Source organism: Gadus morhua, chromosome 1 (assembly GCF_902167405.1).
Source record: "Gadus morhua chromosome 1, gadMor3.0, whole genome shotgun sequence".
Taxonomy (NCBI): Eukaryota; Metazoa; Chordata; class Actinopteri; order Gadiformes; family Gadidae; genus Gadus; species Gadus morhua.
The window spans coordinates 723,353-741,049 of record NC_044048.1 but is presented as its reverse complement, the minus strand read 5'-3'; the positions used below and the strand labels follow the sequence as shown (position 1 = coordinate 741,049).

Sequence of the window (17,697 nt, the reverse complement as noted above, 5' to 3'; positions counted from 1 at the left end):
GTATATTATATCGATAATGTGTTTATAGTCAGCCATGCTATGGTATAAAGTCGATAAATAGCCCCTGCTTAGCGAGGTCAAGTAAAAGCCAATGATCTGATAGACATGAGACTAATACCAACTGTCTCGAAATGTATAGATTCATGAGCAAGATAGGACCTTTGGCATTTAAAAATGTATTCATATGTTTTAAATCCTTTTTGAATACGGGGGACGTTACCGGGGACAGCTCCAGCCGTGGACAGCCCTCCAGAAACCAGGGAATGATCCCCCCAGCCAAGGAGAGCGAGGGTCGTGCCGTTCACAAAGAGCTTGTGGTTTGGGGGCCTTGTGGTTTGGGGGCCGTTTGGTTTGGCGGCCGTGTGTTTTGGGCGCCTTGTCGTTTGGGGGCCTTGTGGTTTGGGGGCCTTGTGGTTTGGGGGCCGTTTGGTTTGGGGGCCGTTTGGTTTGGGGGCCGTTTGGTTTGGGCGCCTTGTGTTTTGGGCGCCTTGTGTTTTGGGGGCAGGTCTTTGTACTAAAAAAAGAGAGAAAAAAAAAAAGAGAAAAGAGACCAGCTCATTAATGACATGCCATTGATAACCTTTGCGAGAGGCGGAGATAGGATGTTATGGCGGTTCCATGTTGTTTTGATCATTTATGATGCTATTGTAAACTTAATTAATTGTCTATAAATCCTTTAGTACTTGATAATCTATTCAAGTAAACAATATAATATGAAATGAAGTGTCGTTTCAGCTAAATAAAGGACTATGGAAGGCAACATTTTGCTAAAGTCTGCCTAAAAGGACACCAAATACCCCCGAAAGTTTCTAAAATATTTACCAATGCCCCAAATTGAACTCCTGGTAATAATGGTCACTTGCTGATCAGTTTGGATTCTGATCGGTTGACACTTGAATCGGATATCGTCATTTTTAGGAAATAATGTCAAAACAAACAGCCAAACAATAAAATCACGTCTGAACAATAAATCCAAATTGAAGACCTAGGCTTGCCGTAAGGACAGGGTGTGTCCTGTTTGATTGGGAATATTGATTCATGGGGAATACTTTTTGATTGAATAATAATCAAGTACTTGGTCGGCTTAGCTCAGGAAGTAGAGCAGTTGTCCTGTTACCGAAAGGTTGCTAGTTCGATCCCCAGCTCCTCCTGGTTGATTTGTCCCTGAGCAAGACACTTAACTGCTCCTGACGAGCTGGCTGTCGCCTTGCATGGTTGACTCTGTCAATGTGTGCATTAACCGATGTAAGTCACTTTGGATAAAAGCGTCTGCTAAATGCCCTAATTGTAAGTACTTCAATTTCAGGCCAAATTGACCTTTTTTGAATCCTCAACTAGAGTATCCTACCTATGACTTTGAATTTCAATAGGATTAGGGTTCATTAACAGGAATTTTGTTTATCAATATGCTTTTATTAAATATTAAAGCTTGCTGTACCAAAGCAGTACATGGTCCTTAATACAAACAATCTGATAGTCAACCTAACTGAACACCAAACCTGACAGCACTAAGGTCCATTAAAGGTCCCATGACATGAAAATCTCACTTTGGGAGGTTTTCTAACATAAATATGAGTTCCCCTAGCCTGCCTATGGTCCCCCAGTGGCTAAAACTTGCGTTTGGTGTAAAACTAGCACTAGCTGTTCTGCTCGCCTTTGAAAAAACGGAGGCTCAAGCGCGCTGATTTGGAATGTCTGTGCTCATGACGTCATCAGGAATCTCAGCTCCTCCCCTTACTCTGCCTGGCCCGCCCAGAGACGTTGGCCCGCCAATGAGACTCGACCGTGCGAGCGCCACATGTGTGTGTGTGAATACACACACTGTAACGCAAGTGTTTCTTGTCGGTTCTTTGACGTGTCTTGTATTTCCACAACGAGACTGTCGTGGGGGTTATCTGAGCCATGGTTGAGAAGGAATTGGGGGAAAGGAACTTTGGTTTGACTCGCTGAAGTACATGAACTGCGACATCCCGCCGGTTGCTGCGAGGCACCATCGCCCGGCAGCGGGCAGCCGGCAGCGCGCGGTTCAGTCGACTTCAGGTTGATGTGAAAGTGGAAGAACCAGAGACGTCGCAGAACCCGACAAAGTCGTTTGTGATTCATAATATCGTCTGGAGGCGCACACAATATGTTATATGATATTGATATCTATGTATTATATGATATTATTTAGATATAGAGCTCCAGGACTGTCACGCAAGTGTTGTACACTTCCTTGTTATTTGGATAACCGTTCTGCTGTTGGTGTGATGGCGCATAACACGTCGGACTCTCGTCTCTGGTATTTCTACAATGAGACTCGTATTGGGGGTTATCTCAGCCAAGGTTGAGAATGAATTGGGGGGAAGGAACTTTGGCTTTGACTCCCTCAAGAACATGAACCACGACAAGGAGGAGAAAGGGATCTTTGCCGGGCAGCGCTTATGCACCTCCGCCTCCGGCGGTGGTCCCTCAGCGGGGCTCAAGCGGGAGACATTCGCCGCCAACAATCCCTTTCTCCTCCATGTCGTGGTTCATGTTCTTGAGGGAGTCAAAGCCAAAGTTCCTTCCCCCCAATTCATTCTCAACCTTGGCTGAGATAACCCCCAATACGAGTCTCGTTGTAGAAATACCAGATACGAGAGACCGACGTGTTATGCGCCATCAGACCAACAGCAGAACGGTTATCCAAATAACAAGGAAGTGTACAACACTTGCGTTACAGTCCTGGAGCTCTATATCTAAATAATATCATAATACATAGATATCAATATCATATAACATATTGTGTGCGCCTCCAGACGATATTATGAATCACAAACGACTTTGTCGGGTTCTGCGACGTCTCTCGTTCTTCCACTTTCATATCAACCTGAAGTCGACTGAACCGCGCGCTGCCGGCTGCCCGCTGCCCGCTGCCGGGCGATGGTGCCTCCCGGCAACCGGCGGCATGTCGCAGTTCATGTACTTCAGCGAGTCAAACCAAAGTTCCTTTCCCCCAATTCCTTCTCAACCATGGCTCAGATAACCCCCACGACAGTCTCGTTGTGACAAGACTCGTCAAAGAACCGACAAGAAACACTTGCGTTACAGTGTGTGTATTCACATTGATGTGGACGTTGAAGAACCAGGAACGTCGGAGAACCCAACGCGGTCGTTTGAGATTCATAATATCGGCTCACACAGGTTTTGGCCGTGATAATATATATTATATGATATAGATATCTGTGTAGGCTATATGATAATATTTAGATATAGAGCTCCAGGACTCCCGTGTGTTCTAGAATATTTACAGAACACGGCTAAAGGCTGTGTGCGCCTCGCCATTGCGATACATCCACTGTAAACAGAGCGCATGGTACCGTGGCTGCAAGCTGCTCAGGGCCACACCCCCACCCTCCTCCTTGACACGCCCACCGAAACAGCGCATTTGGGGGAAGCTCAATGTGCGACTGGCTCGGAGTGGCTGTAACTCTGCACCACGGCTGAATTTAGGGAACGTCTTTGAATACTGTGTTAGTTGCCCACTAATACCTATGTTAAAGAATACATAAAATAGCATGTCATGGGACCTTTAAAGTTCCAGTTTTCCCTTTTTAATTAAATATAAATCCATATTAAGCATTTCATTATATAAAACCTAATGAGGAGATTTTAGTATATACCATTGTCAACAAATGGGATAATGGAATATTTCTCCTGTTAGTTTTAACTTGATAAATCTGAAACATATCCCGGAAGTAATGTTCAGCATCATCTCATATTTAGTATTCTCCAGTATGTCAGCCGGTTGATGATTTATCAGGACCAAATTATAAATTTAATAAATATTGAAAGCCAGCTGAAAATATCCCAGTGCAAATGAGTCACAATTCTAGAACACAATGCAGAAGATTATGTGCATGAATTAGTACAACCAACCAATCAATAGCTTTAGAATTCATTTGATGTTGGTTTATGACCTGCATTATTAGTACAACTTAGAGAATCACTGTTGCAGCAAGCTAAAAAAATACATCAAAACAAACAAGATTTCCGATAGATAAGATGGAATACTACACATCAGAATCATTAGTTGGACTTTTAAGTGGGCTTCAGTCTCGATTAAGGCACAATTGTTAATTGATGCCCAGGATATCAATGAACCAGATGCAAAGCTTCAGGATGGCTTTCTAAACCTTGCTTAGATGCATCCCCAAAGCATTAGCTTCTTTGCAGGCAGTAGCAACGATTGGCACATAAAACCTATACGCACACTGTATATCTTACAATATAAATATAATATTTATAATATAAAACTGTATAAAAATGCGTGTGATGCAATCACAATGTTGTTGAGGTCAGTGCTTAGAATAAGGAAATAAGACATTGTCATTCCAACACATGCAACCAACTACCTAGCTAGTTGCACGTGATGCAATGACAATTATGCTGAGGTCAGTGCTTAGAAACAAAATGAAAATCCCCAAATGTCCACCAGAACCTCTTCGCCTCTTCTCTGCATGTATGCTCATTTATTTTGCCAAATAAACTAGGTACAAGTGGACTTTGAGTTTAATTCTCTGATTCTAAGCACTGACCTTAGTCTCCTTCTCCTTGCATCACATGCAATGACAATGCATGGGAAATTAAATGAAACTCTCAAGTCCTACTGATCTTCTTTGGCTGATTAAATGACCAAACTTGCAATTTACAGAGAAAAAAGCAAAGGCCCCAAGAAGCATGGCGGCGAGGAGCAATGCCTGTAAAGTGTTCAGTGTTCACACGTTCTGTGGTGAGCGGCGGGTCCATGGTTCAGATGAATGAGGATCATCAATGTTTGTTTCATAAGGCCTTTGATCCGACGCCCATCTCATTGTATACCTCCTCGACATGTAGAGATAACTGGTCTTTGATCAGGGTTCGTTCAGTGTAGCAAGGTGAGGAGACCTAGTGGGAGAATAAGACTCAGGGGCCAAGCACCCAGGAAAGAGATGGCTCTATTCTCTTCTTTTTCTTTAAGGCCGCAGCCTTCCCCTCTGTATCCACTGTAGCATTGGCACTGGAAATGTGTGCGGAAGTCTACCAGCTCGGTCTGGCCTGCCTTACCAGTTACCTTCCATCGCCCGTCCTGCAGTGTAATGCTATGGCTCAGGGGGTTCAGGTGTAGGTATGTGTCTGTGTCGGGATTCCTGCGCAGACAGCGGCCGTGGGAATGACACAGCACGCCACTGCACCGCTCGGCCGAGGTGGAGACGTTGAGAAGGTATCGGCCCAGCGGCCCGCGGAGATACTCAGAGAGGCGGAAACAGTTTCCCTAGTAGGGAATGAGAGACCGGATGTCAAGATATTTGGTACACATGGTACGATGGTAGGGGTACAGTACTGTGAACAGGTCCCTCACTTTACTGCTTGCATAGCTGGCGTCTCCCCACAGGATGACACCTGCCACCCCCAGCGCGACGCTCTCTCCGATGGTCGATACCAAATCCATCTGCGAGAAACATTGACAGTAATTACAATTATTGGTCAGATTAGGACAGGCAGGGGGTGGAACCTTTTGATCAAAGACATCTCACAACTTCTCAGAGCCTGCTTTACACATCAAGATCGAACGGGAGGATTGGGAAACATACTATGCATTCTCCTTCTGTGTGAAGATCCACCTACCTCGGTGAGCAGGGTCAGCTCATTGGTATAGGTGGGCCGGGTGTAAACAAACACAGGCCGTGCCACTCCGTCCCCGGTCGAGGCCAGGCGCATTCCCTCTGTTACCCTGTGACGCACAAAGCGCCGCCCGAAAGTTGTGGAGCGCAGTACTGAGGCAATGTAGATGGAGGGGAACAGTGCCGTGCTCTCAGTCCACAGCCAGCTGAGCTGGTCGTTCCGCTTCTCCTCCAGATCAGGACAGCGCCCGGTGTACCTGTTCGGGTCACTGGTGTAGTCATGGTTGTAGCAATCGGGGAACAGGTAGAACCCCCATAACTGGTGTGGCCTCAGGCTTTTGGCAAGTTTCAGAGTCTCCAGCATGAATTTCTGAGCGGACAGCTCAAATTCTTGCTGGGCAACTTTCCCTACCCGTTCAGGGAGCCATTCTGGGTTCTTTTGGGCCACCATAAGTCGAGACTTTTCTCTATACACATCCTTGCTGTTCCAGTTTCGAATCCACAGTGGGCGCCATTCCTCCCAGTCGATGACAGCCAGGCCTTTGGACCCTGGCTCCCGTATATACTTCTTCAATCCCGTCGGTATCTTCTCATAGTGCTGGGAGAGGCTGACGACCTGTGGGAGGCCGCCGTTGACAGCAGTGCCATCGGGCTCATAATAAGGATACAAGCCAAGTCGATCCTTGTAAAATATTGTGAGGTTCTGTCCAACAAACCCCTCAGTTGGGTATGCCACAATCTGAAATTGCTCCAGAGGAAAGTGTATACCATGACGTGGGAAACAGTCCTTTGTTGGGGCATTCCAGGCCAGGAGAATCGGCTTTTTGGAAAACAATGGCCATCTTGTCTGTTTTAGCTCTTCTGCACAAAGGCCAGTCCAGGGTATGAAAAGGGCTACAAACAACCATGCCACTTGGCCACACAGTGCCCAATGGTTGTTCAATACATTCGCCATAACTAACCTCTGACGTTTTTCCAGTCTCTGAAATAAAAAACTGCAACGATTACATATAGCCTACCAGTAAAAAAACATTTGATACTTAGCTTAGTTATTAAAATATTTCTAATGGTAAACGAGATTTTGTTTCTTGTAAATGTAGAGACCATACATGGGCCTATACTATAGGTTACTATAAATACGTCAAATTATGAAATAGAAAAGCATATAACAAACCTTTCAGTAGGCTACCTTTCTTTAAAGTGCTTGAACGTTGTCATGATTCTGCTTCTGCTGATGGACACCATTCGGTCGGCTGTGACATCTCTCTGGCTGGTCACAGAGCATTAATTATCATTTCTAACAACCTTTTAAGGTAACAGATAGGATTGCCTCTGACCTGTTACTTTGAAGTTGTCAGCTAAGACACTTCGGTCTACTATGGTCACTGTCAAATGACTCGTAAATAACATCAATTTCCAAAGACCCTACCATGGGGAGAGAATTCCTCATACTTAATTCAATACATGTCCGTATTACTACGAGCGAACAAGTTATCGACGTCCGGAGCAGTGTTGCCATATTGGGCCCGATTCCTCCAAATCTGGCAACCCTGGTGGGTGCGCGCTGCAGCTAGGGTTGCCAGATTGGGCGGAAGATCTGGCCAAATCTGGCAACACTGGTCCGGAGTATGCTCAGCTAGAGGCTGGTGGAAGCGACTCGCCCACCAAGGAAAACAGGGGGGGGACATTGATTTCTCAAGCAAAGGCAGCTGTAAAACAATTACAACTCATGTATTGTTGTTTTCATGATCCATACGACTTATTATCGAACCATAAAATATAAACACATTTTGTTTGCAATATCATCTTCATCATACCACACGATTTCAATGGTCCATTTTTCAAAATAATATTTCTGTGCCCGATCCCCCTAAATATCTCGGCATATGGTCTGTTCTTCTTCCGCGGTGTTCTATTTAGGTTTGGTCATCAGTGCCTAATCGATTAAAGTCGTAGCATATAAAGTATCTATACTATAGCATATCTAATAAAATCCAATAAAACAGCATAACCCGCAAGAGACTTACGGGAAAATCTGAAGTCGAACAGAGGGTCTTCTTTTGCCTGCTTTGAGTTAAATTCCAGTTTCAGTCCATTAGGGTGCAGCCTTTTTATAGACCTAATATGACCTCCACTCTTAAGGTCCTCCCTAGCGGGTCTGCAGAAGGGGAGAACCCTGATCTGAAGTCATCAAGTAGGAGCGCGTTGTTATTTCATAGTTTGATTCATTTATGATAACAAAGATGACAGACAATAGAGGAGACAATCAGGACAGAGCATGGAGCTGTCTGAATAAAGTCATTAAACACCACGCACACACACACACACACACACGCTAGTATTGAGTTTTTCTGATGAATATAAACATGAATTATGAGTTCAATGTTTGCTATTTTTGCATAGGAGTGATTCAAGCTTTGTCCAGCAACTAAAGCAAATCAAGGCCTCCACCAGTTCATATAATCTGCTATTTTCTTTTTCAAATATCACATCCTGAATATACAAGCGCACAAATGTAGAGATGTAGTTTTACCAAGGATAATGTTATTTTATGTTAAAAAAATGGAGGGTAAATTACATATTTGAATAATTCTTAATGAAACATAAAATAAATTAAATCTACTCCCAGTCCATTATGACCATGAATGTAAAGTTGAACCGACCCATCGTGGTTGGAACATCCCCAGGACGATGAAAATACTTTGAAGCTGCAGAAATCAAAAGGATTTCATAACATCAATAACTTTAAGTGGATTTTGATGAAGCATTATCCTTTAAGTGGACATAATAAACCCCTTCAATGCTTATTCATTCATTTCTTATTAACCTCTCCCTGCAAGAGCCAACCTCAATTTCCTGTGCAGCAACTTATTCTTGTCGTAGCCTTTACTGGTAAAGCCATTACATGTTTAATTAAGACATTGGACTTGAAAGGTTCATTATTTTCCTTACATTTCCTGAAAGCGGAAATACAATGATGGTAGGAATCCACCCACGTTAATACTGCAAACCAAGACTGTTTATGGGCTGTGTTGCAGCATTTCCTGTGTTTTTGAATAATATGTACATCATCATCGCTTGATGGCTCCATCAATAGATTTGCATTCCCACTAACAGTACTCCATACCTAGTCAGAGACCATGGCCCTGTTCTCCATACCTAGTCAGAGACCCTGGCCCTGTTCTCCATACCTAGTCAGAGACCCTGGCCCTGTTCTCCATACCTAATCAGAGACCCTGGCCCTGTTCTCCATACCTAGTCAGAGACCATGGCCCTGTTCTCCATACCTAGTCAGAGACCATGGCCCTGTTCTCCATACCTATTCAGAGACCCTGGCCCTGTTCTCCATACCTAGTCAGAGACCATGGCCCTGTTCTCCATACCTATTCAGAGACCCTGGCCCTGTTCTCCATACCTAGTCAGAGACCATGGCCCTGTTCTCCATACCTAGTCAGAGACCATGGCCCTGTTCTCCATACCTAGTCAGAGACCCTGGCCCTGTTCTCCATACCTATTCAGAGACCCTGGCCCTCACCTCTGGGTTCTCCATACCTAGTCGGAGACCCTGAACCTTTGTACCTGGAGTAGAGCCTGAATCTTTGGACACCATGTTCCCCAATCAGTGATTGAAGGGTAGAGGCACCAAGAAGAATCTAAGGGACAGCTGCCAAAAAAAGTTTAATTTTTACTAACCGTAGCCCATAACCTTTTATGATTAAATTGGTTTGATTCCAGATTTAAATCCATGAGATCATCACAATTGGATTGAAGGATAACATGTAGTCTTTGCATAAAATAAGTACAAATAACAGTAAGGGAATTTGTTTTCATTCTGAAAGGAATGCAAAATCCATATCACAGCAATGGAGCAAGAAATAATATTGATAATTATATAATGCAATTATTAGAGTTAAAGTTATGTAAACATTGCTAAGAAAACAAATTTTGCATTAAAAATAAAACAAACCAATTACACATTTTCAATTGTAATATAAATAAAAAATTTATTTGACCAGTTATAAATAAAAAGTGAACTGAGTGAGCCCAAGCAGAAAACAAATGATCTGTTGTTAAACTCAGTGCTACTGTACATGAGGGCTGCACACATCCTCTTAACTCAAGCCAAGATCCATCATACATTACAACATCACATTAAACCACTTCTGAACATATTGGCAGAGAATCGTCCACCTCACAGGGATATTTAGTGTTAAGCAAATGAAGGCTTCATGCAAGGTTGATATTTAAGCAAGTTGTATAGGCGTTGCACACATACAATGTACATTTAAGCCTCCCTGCTCTGAAAACCTAGGTTTTGGCCTTGATTAAATTGGATTTTTAAATATATATATATATATATATATATATATATATATATATATATATATATATGCTAGAAGCACTTGACACGATAGTGATTTAACAAACAGCTCTTGATTCCTCTCAAATCATACGTTTTCAGGCCATTATAGAAATTACTGGCCATTATCTCGCCAAAGCCAAAAATGTAATAACCTTTTGCATTTCATCCACAAATTATATAACAAGATAAGACCCCGCTGAAATATGGTAAGGAATTTCCTACAATAATCAAAGAACCATAGGCACACCAAACTTATAATTTAAACTAGGAATTCCCATAGATGGTTACCCCCTTCTACGGTTTTGTCATCTTTAACACATTTTTATTGGTGGCCTCTTCTGTGTCCAACACAGATCACGTGACAAACCATGAACATAGTTTGCATGCAGAGGCTTAACATTTTACTAACCAGTCCAGGCAAAGGGCATTAGAAATCTCAAGAGGTCATGTTCCAGTGAAGTGCGTGGCTCCCCCACACAGGGAGACGGCAGGACGGAGTTGGCGAGCAGGAAAAGGCTCAGGCATCATCAAACCTCACAGAGGACGATAGGAAAATCTACATGGATAGAAGGATGTTCCAGCTTTATCATTCCCTGTAGTGAAAAGAGAAGCATTACTTGGTTTGACATGATACATCTTGGGAAAATCTATGTCTGGTCCAGTGAGAAACAATAGATTTTTCTTCCATACTACACACCTGAGGTATTAGATTTTTTTGAATCCTTTTCAGCTTGGCCCGTTTACGACCATTCTTTGTTACAATTGTCTCTTCGTAAAACTCATGGGCCAAGTCACCATCCTCATCCAAGTACAAAGAGCTGTAATACATAAAGTTATTACTATTGTTTTGAGACAGTCTGCAATACTTTTAACAGCAATGACGTGATACATAATCTGGTGTGCCAGCCTATATTCACCTCCGTCTTGTAAACACAAATGGCGTTGCACTTGGGAAACGCAGTCTGGTCACCGATTGCTCATTTCCGTCTTTGGTTGCGTCTTCAACAGTACCTGAGCCAGAAAAAGGCCAATATCCTCTTGATTTTGAGCCACTCCCGCCCATCTTCAACTGTGGCACATTATTTTCTTGGTCACAGCCCTCCTTATAGTGTTACAGCTTCACTGTGCAGGAGAAATGTTAACATTCAGTCTAAACATATATATTTCGTCAGTATAAACTATGTACAGTTCAACACCAGGACACTTACAATTAAAAATGAGGGGAAACAGACAGAAAACCAACCATCATTAATATGATAAATCAGAGCTAGTACGTGGCTGAATGCCATGTCACGTTAATATGTAATGAAAGAGTCATAACATTTTGAGATGCCTCTTCTAACCTTTAAAAAAAGTATTCATTCGTTCAGCAGGTATTCATCAAACATGCAGTAGTAAACAAAACTAAAATGATCAACAACACTCAGCAGAGAACTCGATCTGCTTCCAAAGACCCCAATGTGAGCTGGCTGGATTGGTTGTTTGAAGGAAACAGTTCCACTGTCTTCAATGTAAACTATCAGTTAAACATAAAGCAGATATCAAACTGGTCGGTCTACCTCATTGGCCTACACATATTAAACAACTACCTTGATAATCTCACTTTATAGGTCATTGCTTGATCACTCTCTCTGGCTAGCTAGCCTACCTCAAAACGCTACACAGGGCATCTGGTTAAATTCACTCTTAAGGAAGGAGACACATGCAGAAAAACGTTGTCACCTTGTGTATATCCAATATATCCGTGTTGTATCACCTGCACAAGTACTAGTTTCTAGGGTCGTATTTTGAATCGGTAGTTAAATAGCTGTTTTGTTCATTTCCATCTAAGCTACACACAAGCTACCACTGTAAGCTAACCGGATGTAATCCTTCTTTGGTTCTCTTGTTCCAGGGGACGGAAGCGCCTTCATTTGTAATTCCGCCACCAAGCGGCAAGGGTTGGAATCAGTGGATGTACAAGGCATCAAAATGTTTGCTAAATAGAGGACATATATTATGTGCAATGTATACAGTTGCAATTGTGTGAAACCCAATATTAATCAACATGAGCCATCTTGTATACTTTAAACAAAAGATAACAAGCCTCAAATGTGCGGAACATTTTTAAATAATTTATTTTTCAATTCAAACAGCATCTCAAGCCATTCTCTCAAAAAAATTAACAACATTCCTCTCAAGTCTAGTCCTCATCCCTCTTAAATGTGCTGTAGGTAGGCTTTAAGAGCTATAATTTAATATAACCGTAACCATTTGGAGCTAATAGTCAGTGAAGTGCTGTGAGAATGTCTGTTGGAGCGCCCTGTCTATGCATGAACCAATTCAGCTTTTGGAACACTCCTAACTAAGTTCTGACTATCAGTGCAGATGCCCTGATTGGCTTGAGGAATCCATCTTGCCTGTCAATCACAAGTGAGTCAATGCAACATGCCTCAATGGCAGTGAAACGTATGGAGGAAGGGAGCTGAGAGGAGGGCACTTATTTGGGGTTGTTCAGTTTAATGCGCTTTTCTGCACTCTCTTTTTACAACTCTCAGATCTTTACTACAGCACATTGGATCTCTGCTCAGGTAAGAACACCCTTTTTACTTTAACACTGTCTCTATACAACCTGTTTCACAGTTAGCAGCATCATACACTACAGTCTGTTTACACCTGATTGGATTCCCTGCGATAGGATCTCAATGCGGCTCTGGGTCTAACTCCCTGAAGTAAAGCTAGTGCAGTTCTCACAACATCATCGATAAGGATCTCACTCTGTAGCTTCATTGAGCTGCACCATCAACACAATGTGAGCGCACTGCCTTGCTCACTGACTTGGCCGCAAGCTACAGTAATTGACCACCCTCTTGGCAATGAAGCCAGGGAGGTAAACCACAGACTCATTCAATCTTCTGGAAGTAATAGAAGGAATTCATTTAATGGAACATCCTTTTCCGATGCTTAATGCACACCTTGAAAACCCTGAATAATATAAAAGGTAAAACACGGATTTCTGTTATCACTTTAAGTTAATATTCTTTACAGAAAGGTCCTTTGACGTCATAATTCTATGATTGCATTATGCTGCAGAAGAGGCTAAATACCCAGATTGGGCAGCCATTTTCCGGACAGCCCTGTGCACTGACCCGTCAGACTGCTTCAACACAGTATGCTGACCCCTGACATGGCCTGCTTTATCTCTTCTCTGGCGAGGGCATAGCGTTTGACTATCTGACGGATGTGCACCTCTTCCTCGCGTTGAAGCATCCGCAGGAAGTTGCACAGCTCAGGAAAGCTGAAAGCGTCCCACTGTAAGAAATACAAAAATATTTTAAATGACACATTGTAGCACACGGTGTGGATGCTCTCTGGGGCCACGTGGGTTGACACTTGAAACTTACATTTATGTCGCCCGTGTCATTCTCTTTCAGAACCAGGCTCAGGGCCTTCTCCCCAGGGCCAGCACAGAGGCGTAAGTGTAAGGGGCATGCGTCGTCAGACACCTTACGGAGGTAAACTGTGAATAAAAAAAACAAGGAAATCGACTGGTAAACATAGGAGCATGTCTGAGTTGATCCAATTCGCCAAATCGTTAGCCTCATAGCTTAATGGCCTAAGTCATATTTGAAGGTACATTTTGTATTTAGCGTCAAAATTGCCTCAGTCAAATTGACGACCTAGGCAGATAGTGATTATTGAATGTAAAAAGCACTCTGATTGGCTTAGGATATAGCCAATGAGTTAAAGTTAATCAACAGCGTGAGGAGAGATAGTTGACATGTCACAATTTGGCCAAAATATGACTGAGGCAATTATGCTGTGAATGATAACGAAATGTTAAGTGTATAACACATTGCATAATTTCACCTTGATTCTGACACTCCGTTCGTTCAAACAGGGCAAATTTCCCCGGGTTGTCCACCACAGTGAACTTGTTGAGCAGGGCCTGAATGACTTCCCGTGCGCGGGTCTGGGAGCTGATGTGCAGGTGCTTGGCACTATCTCTCGGGAGGTAAAATGACGTCCTCCGCGTCGAGGCCACTTGGGCTTGTCCTTCTTGTGTCAGAGACAGTTTGCGTGGCAACGGCAGAGAAATCGGACGAGCAAGCTGAAACTGCACCCTTATGAACCCTGTGTATGACCCGTCCTTATTCTGCAAAGATCATCATGAACAGTGAAAAGCACAACATCTAGGCTCCAAGGCAACCTTACTTCCATATACATGAATGTGCAGAAAGAATGAAGAACAGCTTCACTTACATTCACCATGAAGTGATTATTGTTGATCTGGGCATTGTATTCCTTTATCTTCTGCTGGATTTCACCAAAAGTCAATTCTTGCTTTCCCCATTCAATCTGTTCATCCTGAAGTATAGGTGACGAAAGGGATACAAATCATTTCAATGTAAAAAAAAAGCTGTACAATTGTGATGTTGCCTTCTCTTAAATGATTGGTATATTAGTGTCCTCACAAAATAAATCAATGTATTTGTTGACGAATGGAAAACTGAGTGGCAGTGGAAGATTTGTCCCACCCTTGTTGTGTGTGTGTGTAGCGTTTAAGGGCATTGTGGTAGATTTAAAAGAAAAACGTGACTTGAGAGGCTGATCAAATTGTCCTTGCCTTGCCTATTCATGGTGCCCTCAGTAAAATGGCTCTTACCACGTTTGTGTCTGTCTCTATGGTATCTACAGATAGATCTTACCACGTTTGTGTCTGTCTCTATGGTACTACAGACAGATCTTACCACGTTTGTGTCTGTCTCTATGGTATCTACACACAGATCTTACCATCTTTGTGTCTGTCTCTATGGTATCTACACACAGATCTTGCCATCTTTGTGTCTGTCTCTATGGTATCTACAGACAGATCTTACCACGTTTGTGTCTGTCTCTATGGTATCTACACACAGTTCTTACCACGTTTGTGTCTGTCTCTATGGTATCTACGGACAGATCTGCTGGCTCTGGCGCCAAATGGCCTCCTGCACTGCAGTCCAACTGAATGAACGGCCGGCAGCGGTCGTGACAGATGTATCTGCAGTCTGACAGGGGAGAGGAGTCACAGTTAGACAAGAGACTAGTTATTGAGTAGCTGATTATGGTTGAATGATAGACTTAGTTAATGGTTCAAGTATATGACTGATATTGCCAAAAAAGGAGTCAACGGCTTAATCCATTACATATCATGTTTAAACTATGGTGACTGTCGGTAATATAGTGTTTTAGAGCCTCTCGATGTGTTTCACATCAAAGTGAGGGTATTATCACTATTCCTCCAGTCAACCCATACATGTTAGAGCGAGGCTTCCTGGAGCCTCACTCTCAAATGTGTAATTATCTCATCTGAGATAATTATATTGATTGGGCAAAGAGACATGGATAAAGTAGCAGTCCTCTATAGTATTGAAGGAAAAATAACTAAAATGGTATGCTCACTCTCAAATGTGTAATTATCTCATCTGAGATAATTATATTGATTGGGCAAAGAGACATGGATAAAGTAGCAGTCCTCTATAGTATTGAAGGAAAAATAACTAAAATGGTATGCTTACAAAGTTGATTCAGAAAATTTAATTTGGTAAAAGTCTTCCATAGAGTATTCTACACGTCAATGTAATAAAGTATTTAATAAAGCAATATATTCAATGGAATCACAACATTGTTGACAATACAGTTTTGGAAAGTCGAAGCATTTCTTTTTGTTAATATTGAAAGAGTAATCCAATGAGGAACAATGATTAAGCCCCGCTATTTTCCTTGTCAAAAAGCATACTATGCAAATAAATGTATGCAAATTAGCTGAGAGAGACACAATCACACACACACACACACACACACACACACACACACACACACACACACACACACACACACACACACACACACACACACACACACACACACACACACACACACACACACATAGTTAATCATTGACATAATCCCCTTTATTTTTTAAAGCCTACACCACAGAGAGATGGTGTACTGGGTTCTGTTTTTAAAGCCTACACCACAGAGAGATGGTGTACTGGGTTCTGTTTTTAAAGCCTACACCACAGAGAGATGGTGTACTGGGTTCTGTTTTTAAACCCTACACCACAGAGAGATGGTGTACTGGGTTCTGTTTTTAAAGCCTACACCACAGAGAGATGGTGTATTGGGTTCTGTTTTTAAAGCACCACAGAGAGATGGTGTATTGGGTTCTGTTTTTCAAGCCTACACCACAGAGAGATGGCTTATTGGGTTCTGTTTTTAAAGCCTACACCACAGAAAGTCGGCTCACGTCGTAACTCACTTGCGCAGCAGAGGCTCTGCTTGTAGAGACCCCAGACGAACTCTCCACACAGGTCGCACCAGGTCAGATGGGTGTAGCTGCAGGGCAGGAAGTCATGGCCCTTCCCGGTGTCCCTCGGATGGAAGAGGGGCCCTTCAACGCTTGCCGTGCCACCTAGCAGGCGCACCACGTTGGAGCGTAGCGGCGGGCCGGCGGCTGACGCAGGCCCAACTAGTGCGGCCTGCGGGGCGGCCAGCTCGATGGGCTCATCGGCGCTGAGGTCCTTTAGCTCGATACACTCACATTTAGACATGCTTCAACCGGGCACCGGACCGGAGCATCCTGCTCTGCGAAGGGGACTCATGAATCCAAATGCATCCACTTAAAAGGGCCTTTGAGATGTGTGATGATGAGCCAGTGGAACTGTACTTTATTAATTCCAGGCAGGATGGAGGATGAGGAAGCAAACAGGAAATAAGCACCAGGGTTTTGCTCATTTAGTCCATTGCTGTTGAATGTCGTGCTGCTTAAACCGGTTCTGAAAGAAGACACGTTCTTTATTATTAGCTGGTCACTGAAAGACGACAATATACGCTTCTAATATGCTTTTCCGGACAGGGCATTACGACATAATGAGTGAATGTTGACGGCTACATGGAGAAAAGGGATAGGCTGTGGTTTATGTCAGGATTAGTCACATCGCACATGATTATATGTTGCTCTGTAAAGGAGGCATGTGGAAAACAGTATTCTGTGCAATACGAATAAGAATCCAATCATTTCAATCATTGCATAATTGAAATGAACATAATTCTATCTAAATTTGCTCATATAACAATTGTAATTAATAAACGTAATATATTGATCTACTAACATATACAGTTGTAAAAGGGATGGGTTCATTAGTTTTAAATGATAATCAGTGCCATGTGATCAGCCGCCTTCCTTCATGAGTTCTCCTGTGCGACTCCACACTGTGAGTTGAATCTGAACAATCGCTCTGTCTGCCAAGTGGGTCAGCGCCCGTTACAATGATATTCACACAGAGCGAACAAGTGGAAATTGTGATTAGAATCTACAATAAGTTATCTGGAAGTGTTACTGCGACTTACTTTTAGATGTTGGTCGTTGTTTATAACGTATAAGCACTTTATTCGGTCGTTCAACCAATCAATCGTCCCGGGACACTCACATTTCTTCCAGAATGGTAGTGTCCGGACGTCACTATTTTTATTTTATTTTATCAGGAAACAAACCAAACACATAACATGTAAGATTGATATGCCCTTACCTCTTTTGATAATTCCTCACCCATAAAATAAAGGACATTGAAGAGGGGAGGCGGCCACATCGCCTATCATCCTTCCATTCTCCTCACACTGCGCATGCCCAGTAACCGTGGGATTAAATCTAATCCGAGCCTTTAACCTTCCTCCTACGAAGGGTTGGTC

The 17,697-nt window shown here is 42.9% G+C and overlaps 3 protein-coding genes across 6 annotated transcripts; all 3 read right to left on the bottom strand.

Moving 5' to 3' along the window:
• Nucleotides 1–3,769: 3,769 nt before the first annotated feature.
• Nucleotides 3,770–7,768, bottom strand: LOC115538781 (hyaluronidase-2). 3 transcript variants are annotated; one of them, XM_030350099.1, is made up of 5 exons: nucleotides 7,652–7,768; nucleotides 6,799–6,894; nucleotides 5,629–6,606; nucleotides 5,363–5,452; nucleotides 3,770–5,275 (listed from the first exon to the last, which is right to left on the bottom strand). In XM_030350099.1, the coding sequence occupies exons 3-5, from the start codon at nucleotides 6,577–6,579 to the stop codon at nucleotides 4,886–4,888; spliced, it is 1,431 nt and encodes a 476-aa protein (XP_030205959.1). In that variant the 5' UTR covers nucleotides 6,580–6,606; nucleotides 6,799–6,894; nucleotides 7,652–7,768; the 3' UTR covers nucleotides 3,770–4,885. The 3 variants fall into 3 exon arrangements, with proteins under 3 accessions (XP_030205959.1, XP_030205996.1, XP_030206044.1); XM_030350136.1 differs by lacking the exon at nucleotides 7,652–7,768 and having other exon boundaries at nucleotides 5,629–6,619; nucleotides 6,799–7,139; XM_030350184.1 differs by lacking the exon at nucleotides 7,652–7,768 and having other exon boundaries at nucleotides 6,814–7,139.
• A 1,517-nt stretch (nucleotides 7,769–9,285) lies between these two features.
• Nucleotides 9,286–11,112, bottom strand: tusc2b (tumor suppressor 2, mitochondrial calcium regulator b). The gene is made up of 3 exons (XM_030350483.1): nucleotides 10,905–11,112; nucleotides 10,685–10,805; nucleotides 9,286–10,580 (listed from the first exon to the last, which is right to left on the bottom strand). The coding sequence occupies exons 1-3, from the start codon at nucleotides 11,048–11,050 to the stop codon at nucleotides 10,515–10,517; spliced, it is 333 nt and encodes a 110-aa protein (XP_030206343.1). The 5' UTR covers nucleotides 11,051–11,112; the 3' UTR covers nucleotides 9,286–10,514.
• rassf1 (Ras association domain family member 1) lies at nucleotides 10,991–17,633 on the bottom strand. Of its 2 annotated transcripts, none has more exons than XM_030350429.1 (8): nucleotides 17,538–17,633; nucleotides 16,268–16,784; nucleotides 14,890–15,014; nucleotides 14,230–14,334; nucleotides 13,837–14,122; nucleotides 13,371–13,486; nucleotides 13,216–13,278; nucleotides 10,991–11,109 (listed from the first exon to the last, which is right to left on the bottom strand). In XM_030350429.1, exons 2-8 carry the CDS (start codon nucleotides 16,557–16,559, stop codon nucleotides 11,107–11,109), a joined length of 990 nt encoding a protein of 329 aa, XP_030206289.1. In that variant the 5' UTR covers nucleotides 16,560–16,784; nucleotides 17,538–17,633; the 3' UTR covers nucleotides 10,991–11,106. The 2 variants fall into 2 exon arrangements, with proteins under 2 accessions (XP_030206289.1, XP_030206290.1); XM_030350430.1 differs by having other exon boundaries at nucleotides 17,359–17,621.
• Between the last annotated feature and the right edge of the window lie 64 nt (nucleotides 17,634–17,697).

Bases quoted from the DNA above. Each gene is read 5' to 3' on its own strand.
- tusc2b (XM_030350483.1), bottom strand. From the start codon at position 11,050: ATGGGCGGGAGTGGCTCAAAATCAAGAGGATATTGGCCTTTTTCTGGC. The intron at 10,806-10,904 runs GTGAATATAGGC...TATGTATTACAG, and splicing joins TTTGTGTTTACAAGACGGAG to CTCTTTGTACTTGGATGAGG. The intron at 10,581-10,684 runs GTGTGTAGTATG...TTTTCACTACAG, and splicing joins AAAAAAATCTAATACCTCAG to GGAATGATAAAGCTGGAACA.
- rassf1 (XM_030350429.1), bottom strand. From the start codon at position 16,559: ATGTCTAAATGTGAGTGTATCGAGCTAAAGGACCTCAGCGCCGATGAG. The intron at 14,123-14,229 runs GTAAGTGAAGCT...TGATCTTTGCAG, and splicing joins ATAATCACTTCATGGTGAAT to AATAAGGACGGGTCATACAC. The intron at 13,487-13,836 runs GTGAAATTATGC...TTTTATTCACAG, and splicing joins AACGGAGTGTCAGAATCAAG to TTTACCTCCGTAAGGTGTCT.
- LOC115538781 (XM_030350099.1), bottom strand. From the start codon at position 6,579: ATGGCGAATGTATTGAACAACCATTGGGCACTGTGTGGCCAAGTGGCA. The intron at 5,453-5,628 runs GTAGGTGGATCT...TGTTTCTCGCAG, and splicing joins AGCTGACCCTGCTCACCGAG to ATGGATTTGGTATCGACCAT. The intron at 5,276-5,362 runs GTGAGGGACCTG...ATTCCCTACTAG, and splicing joins CCAGCTATGCAAGCAGTAAA to GGAAACTGTTTCCGCCTCTC.